This window comes from Pseudonaja textilis, chromosome 12, assembly GCF_049901715.1.
Source record: "Pseudonaja textilis isolate UNSWEBS1 chromosome 12, rPseTex1.2, whole genome shotgun sequence".
In the NCBI taxonomy this organism is placed as follows: domain Eukaryota; kingdom Metazoa; phylum Chordata; class Lepidosauria; order Squamata; family Elapidae; genus Pseudonaja; species Pseudonaja textilis.
Genome location: NC_142001.1, coordinates 18,734,902 through 18,741,916, shown reverse-complemented (window position 1 = coordinate 18,741,916; position 7,015 = coordinate 18,734,902). Strand labels below are relative to the sequence as shown.

The following is a 7,015-nucleotide window of genomic DNA, read 5'->3' as shown; positions in this document are numbered from 1 at the left end:
GTTGCCCCTCCCCTCCTCCTCTCCCCCCCCCAAAATAACCCTCCAATCCGGGCTAATTGCCCCACTTTCCTTACTCATGCATCACACCCCCCACCCGAAATACGGCACCGCGCCTGCTCCACCCCCCCGCCTCCAGCCCCTTTTCAGCACCTGGAGAGCGGCGCTGGACCGAATCTCCGCCTTGCGCGCCCCTCCTGCCCGTGAATCCCTCTCCCTTCCCCCCCCTACTCCGCATCCCTCCGCCCCACGGCCGGGCAAGACCAGCCCCACGCGTGACGTCAGCCTGACTCCGCGCGAGGAGGCCAGCCTGCCCGCAGGCAGCCGAAGTAACTCAGAGGTCTGGCGGAGCGGAGGGAAGCCCGGGCGAGCCGAGCTCTGCGCTCCCGCTGCGCTCTGGCCCTTCTTCTTCTCCTCCTCCTCCTCGCCCCGTCGGAAGGACTTGCGCGCCTCCTCTTCTTCCTCCTCCTCCTCCTCCGCCCATCCGCGCATCCCTCGCGCCACACTTACCAGCCAACCTCGCTTGACACGCACGCACACACATACAAAAGTCTCGCCCGCCTTTGCGCGCTGGGGGGGAAGCGGAGGCGGGCGCAACCCCAGCCCGTGCCCAGCTCTGCTTGCCCGTCCTTCCTTCCTTCCTTCCTTCCTTGCTTGCTTGCTTTGCAAGCCCGCTTTCCCGTCCCGGGTTTTTGCTGCTGCAAGTGCTGCTGCTGCCGCCGCCGCTCTCTGCTTCGGCTTCGCCTCCCTTGGCCGCCGCGGAAGATGCTAACCTCGTGGCTGCGCGCCCGGGCCAAGACGGAGAGGTTGCGATTCTCTGGATGAGTGAGTACCGCAACGTCGACAGCGGCGGGGCAGCCGGGGGGCTCGGCGGGCGCGGGGCGTGGGTGGCTTCTGGAAAGGAGGTTGAGGTGGGGGGGAAGTGGGTGGGGGGGGCACGGTTTTCCGAGCTTGGCAGTTTGGAATCGAAGGCGGGGAGGCGGGGGGGGGTGCGTGGGTGCGGGGAGGGGGTCGCCGTTCGCTCCGGCTGGACTCAAAAACTGGAGGGGTTTTTATTTGCTGGGAGTTCTTGGGCTTCGTTTTCCTTCGACCCTTCTCCGCCTTTGAGGGGTACCGCAAAGTATCAGGAAGGTGAGGGTATAAAGTAGATTTGAGGAGATGAGGAGGGTTTGTGGGCTTATTTTTGGGGGGGGTAGGGTTGCCTTGAGTTGCCTTTTTAGGTCTTTCTTCTCCAGCGCGTCTCCTCCTTAACTATCCTTAAGGGAAAGTCAAGGAATTTCAAGACGGAGACGCTACCGCGGAGGGCGGGTTGGATGGAAGGATCCGTTTTTTTCTACCCTGAATTCCCCGGGCCCCCCGTGATTTCCAAAGGAAAGGAAAGAGGGCAACCCCTCCCCCCAAAAAACACTCCCTTCTCACTCCCCCTACCCCCCCGTTCCTTCTCTACCCCTCATTTTTTTTTTTTTTTGTTTGTTTTCTACCACCAAGACTCCGATTTAATGGAGAAGGCGGGTGGCGATGAATAGCGAGAAAGGAGAGTAAATTCGGTAGAAACGAAGCTTGGTGGCATGGTTTGGAAAGAGCGTTTTGTGCTGCCTTGCGTGTCTGGATAGGACCATCCAGACAACCGCTGGGGCAAATTAGGATAGGATGGGATGGGATGGGATGGGATGGGATGGGATGGGATGGGATGGGATGGGATAGGATAGAATAGAATAGAATAGAATAGAATAGAATAGAATAGAATAGAATAGAATAGAATAGAATAGAATAGAATAGAATATGTGGAATGGAATGGAGTGGAGTGGAGTGGAGTGGAGTGGATGGAATAGAATAGAATAGAATAGAATAGAATAGAATAGAATAGAATAGAATAGAATAGAATAGAATAGAATAGAATAGAATAGAATAGGAATTCTTTATTGGCCAAGTGTGATTGACACACAAGGAATTTGTCTTGTGCAAATGCTTCAGTGTGCATAAAAGAAAAGATAAATTCAGAGTTAAGAATAGAATTGAAATAGAATAGAAGAATAGAATAGAATAGAATATGTGGAATGAATGGAGTGGAGGTGGAGTGGAATAGAATAGAATAGAATAGAATAGAATAGAATAGAATAGAATAGAATAGAATGGAATAGAATAGAATATGTGAATGAATGGAATGGAATGGAGGAATGGAATGGAATGAATGGAATAGAATAGAATAGAACAGAACAGAATAGAATAGAATAGAATTCAGAATAGAATAGAATAGAATAGAATAGGAATTCTTTTATTGGCCAAGTCTGATTGGACACACAAGGAATTTGTCTTGGTGCAAATGCTCTCAGTGTGCATAAAAGAAAAGAGACATTCGTCAAGAGTCAAGAATCATCAGGTGCAACACTTAATGATAGTCATAGGGCAGATTAAAGAGCCAAGGAAGGAGACAATCACCCCCCCCAATCCCCTGAGTCGTGGGGAGGGCTCTCAAGAGAACCCCTCAACCCAGGCGGGGACCTTCTTTCAGGGTTCCTTTTGTCCAGCTTTCCAAGGGGAAGATGGACAAGGCTTCCTCAACAGGAGACCTGATGGTGTCCCTCAACTATTTGATGGGATCCCTTTGGGGCAGAATTAGGCCCAGGAGAAACGGTAGGGGTTGAAGAAAGGAAAAAAAACATATCCCCCCCCCCCGCCTGCTCCCCTCGCACCAAGAGTTATTGATGAAACTGGAAACTGAGGGTAGGGGGAGCGGCTGAGGCAAAGCCATGGGGGAAGGGAGATGAGCCAGGCTCCTTCCTCACACAAAAGAGTTTCCATGGCACAAGAGAGTGTGGGACGATGAGGAGAAGGGGAAGAGCTGCAGAGGTGGAGGGCCGGTTGGGTCTGAAAATCCCCATCCTAACGGGGCCATCTGGAGAAGGGGAGGGGAACGGGGGTGATGGAGAGCAGAAACCCACTGGCTCTCAGCAGGTTGAAACCTCTTCCTCTCTCGTTTTCCCTCCCCCTCCCCCAAATATTTTGGAGGGGGTAGCGGGAAGGCAGAAGGGGACAACTCGAGGAAGAATCCTGAAGAGCAGCCCAAAGAATCGTAGGTCCGGTGGGAAGGGGAGAAAGGGGTCCAGGGAGAGAGAAGGTGGGGTGAAAGGGGGCAGAATTCCTTTCCTCTTGAAGAGGCCCCCAAAAGGAACGGAAGTCTGGAGCGGGAAAGGGAGCCTTGGGGATTGTGTCACGGGCGTTGCTGCATTGCCTCCAGATTGTTGGGTGCTGTTTGACTGACGTGCCTTGTTTTCTGCCTTCCCTCGTCCCCCTCAAGGCTGGACTCTTGGCACAGAAGGTGGGCTCATCAAGGCTCCATAAAGATGCAGAAGGGAGTTTGGCTGCTGAGCGTGTTCACAGTAGCTGGGATCGCGCCGACCACTGAGAGCCGGAAACCTGCCAAAGACATTTGCAGCAAGAGCCGTTGCCCTTGCGAGGAGAAGGAGAACGTGTTGAATATTAATTGCGAAAACAAGGGATTTACCACGGTCGGCCTCCTCCTGCCTCCCCCATCCAAGATCTACCAACTCTTTCTCAACGGGAATGCGTTTGCCCGACTCTACCCCAACGAATTTGTCAACTACTCCAATGCCGTGACGCTCCACTTGGGTTACAACGACATGGAAGAGATTCGAACTGGGGCCTTCCTGGGCCTTCGGATTCTTAAGAGGTTGCACCTCAACAACAACAAGCTGGAGATCTTACGGGAGGAGACCTTCCTAGGCTTAGAGAGCCTGGAGTATCTCCAGGCTGACTATAACTACATCACCGCCATTGAGGCAGGGGCTTTCAGCAAACTCAATAAGCTGAAGGTGTTGATCCTCAACGACAACCTGTTGTTATCCCTCCCTAGCAACGTGTTTCGTTTTGTCCTCCTGACCCACCTGGACCTTAGAGGGAACCGGCTAAAAATGATGCCCTTTGCTGGCGTCTTGGAGCACATTGGAGGAATTATGGAAATCCAGCTGGAGGAGAACCCATGGAACTGTACTTGTGATCTTCTGCCTCTCAAAGCTTGGCTAGACACCATCACAGTCTTTGTTGGGGAGATTGTGTGCGAGACCCCTTTCAGGTTGCATGGCAAAGATGTCACCCAACTGACCAGGCAGGATCTCTGCCCTCGAAAAACTGTGGGTGATTCCAACCCAAGGGAGAAATACCCTTCCCACTCAGACACACACATCCAGAGACTCCCCCCAACAGTTAACTCTGCGGTTGGGGCCACCAGGGCTCCCAAAGCCAGCCGCCCACCCAAAACCAGGAACCGTCCAACCCCACGGGTCACCGTGTCTAAAGACAGGCAGATTTTTGGGCCCATCATGGTTTATCAAACCAAATCTCCCGTGCCCCTAACTTGCCCAAATCTTTGTGCTTGCACTTCACAAAGTTCTGACAATGGGTTGAACATCAACTGCCAGGAGAAAAGAATTGGCAACATCTCCGATCTCCACCCCAAACCCACCAGTCCAAAGAAACTCTATTTGACAAGCAACTACTTGCAAACAATCTATAAAAGTGATCTTGTGGACTATCCGTCATTGGACTTGTTGCATTTGGGAAACAATAGGATTGCTGTGATCCAAGAAGGTGCCTTTTCTAATCTCACCAGTTTACGCCGGCTTTATCTCAATGGTAACTACCTTGAGGTCTTGTATCCTTCCATGTTTGAAGGGCTCCACAGCTTACAGTATCTCTATTTAGAGTATAACGTGATTAAAGAGATCCTGCCACGCACCTTTGATGTGTTGGGCAATCTTCACCTCCTCTTTTTGAACAACAATCTCTTGAGGTCCCTGCCAGACAATGTCTTTGGAGGCACCACTTTAACTAGACTCAACCTGAGGAACAACCATTTCTCATATCTTCCCGTGCAAGGTGTCCTTGATCAGCTTTCAGCCCTAATTCAAATCGACCTTCAAGAAAACCCTTGGGACTGTACTTGTGATATCATGGGGTTGAGATACTGGATAGAACAAGTCACCGAGCAAAACAACCAGCAGTCGGGAAGTCCCGTGGTAGTCAACGAAGTGATCTGTGACTCTCCCGCCAAGCACGCTGGAGAACATCTCAAGACCTTGAGCAAAGAAGCCATCTGCCCCGAGAATCTCTTTGATTCTTCTCTCTTGTCCCTCAATCTGAACACCGATACGCCATCAGCCTTCAGCATCTTCCCCAGCGCCTTTCCGGAAATGCGGATGGAAGTCCCCCTCTCCGTCTTAATTTTGGGCCTTCTGGTGGTGTTTATTTTGTCGGTCTGCTTTGGGGCTGGGCTCTTTGTCTTTGTTCTCAAACGCCGTAAGGGGCTGCCAAGCCTGCCCAGCAGTGCCAACAACCTGGACGTCAGTTCCTTCCAACTGCAGTATGGCTGCTACAACAGCGAGGCCCATGAGAAAGCGGAAGGCCATGTCTATAATTACATCCCTCCTCCTGTTGGCGAGATGTGCCAGAATCCTATCTATATGCAGAAGGAAGGGGATCCCGTTGCTTACTACCGGAATCTCCACGAATTTAGCTACAGCAATCTGGAGCCGAAGAAGGACGAGTCTACCAGCTTCGCCTTCACCATCAGCGCGGCAGACATGCTGGAGAAGCAACCCTTTTCGAGAGAGCCGGAACTGTTGTATCAAAACCTGGTGGAGAGGGTGAAGGAACTGCCCAGCGGAAGCATGGTCCAATATAATTTCTGTACCCTCCCCAAAAGGCAGTTCGCTCCTTCCTACGAGTCCAGGAGACAAAACCAAGACAGGCTCAATAAAACAGTTTTGTACGGGACGCCGAGGAAGTATTTTACGGAACTGTCCAAACCTGATCTCCCTTTGCTGCAAGGGAAGTTGCAGGCGGAACCGGATTACCTCGAAGTGTTGGAAAAACAAACTGCCATTAGTCAGCTGTGAAATGGGGAGGGAGTGGGGAAGGCCTCGGGGAGGGGAGGGTTGCATTGGATGGGTGGGGAAATTCTTGCAAAAGAGCAAGTTAGACCTGAACTGGAGACATCCAATGAAATTGGTCCCAGAATAAGAATAATATTATTATTATTTTTGTTTTTTTGCTCATCACCATCAACATCAATGAAGACATTTTTCGGACCAGGCCAGGTTTTGGGATGGGTGTCTGCTACTAAACTCCCCTTAAGTTATTATAATTATTACTGTTGTTATGATTTTGCAGAGCTTCCTTCTCTCCCCCCGTTTGGTCTTTTTAAAGAACTGAATGAATGTTTCTTCTTTGGAACATTTGCATTGGGTGATTTCTGGGGAAAAGATGAAGAGACGATAAGAAAAGTTTCTCTTGACACCCCCTGGCCCCATCAAGAGAATTGAGATGGCAAAAAATAATGTCTGGAATATATTCTGTCCTTCCTTTACTAGATTAGGAAGTATCTTTCCCTTTCCCCCCGCTCCCTTTTTTATTTTATTTTATTTTGTAAATAAAAATATTGGCAGTACTTCTTTTTCAATGGTCAAGTTGCAAGCACTGGGCATCACATCTCTACATGCGCTTTAAAAGTGTCCTTGCACTTTAAATACAATATCACGTCACGATCTGAAGGTAATTGTATTTTATTTATTTCATTAGGGAGGTGCGTTAAACCAGATCTCAGCCCTGCTCTGTGACAAGGGGTGATTGTTTAATTGAGAAGCAAAATCCCATGCGAGACAGTTTATTTCTGAAGGGTTTTTTTTAATGGACTGAACTGTAAAAAATTTCTTTATCCCCCTTCTTAAAATTTCTGGGCCTGATTTTACATACATTTCCCAAAAAACGACTTAAGAATTTAGCAGTAGATTGGGGTATCACTTGGGAGTGACAGTTCTTTAAAAAAGAAAAAAATTAACACAAAATCAACGCCACCTGACCTACAGGCCTCCCATATTTGTTACACTGCAGCTCTTAACACCGTTATAATGTTCAATGTTTTTCAGATCATTTGCCTAATTAAGAGAACATTACTTTACTTGTAATATATTTTTTTCCTGCATTAAAATTAGATATTTTT

General features: G+C 49.6%; 1 protein-coding gene across 1 annotated transcript; it reads left to right on the top strand.

Annotated features, from left to right (window-relative positions):
* The first annotated feature begins 514 nt into the window (after positions 1-514).
* Positions 515-5,915, top strand: SLITRK2 (SLIT and NTRK like family member 2). The gene is made up of 2 exons (XM_026716585.2): positions 515-822; positions 3,296-5,915. Exon 2 carries the CDS (start codon positions 3,342-3,344, stop codon positions 5,910-5,912), a length of 2,571 nt encoding a protein of 856 aa, XP_026572370.1. The 5' UTR covers positions 515-822; positions 3,296-3,341; the 3' UTR covers positions 5,913-5,915.
* The last annotated feature ends 1,100 nt before the right edge of the window (positions 5,916-7,015 follow it).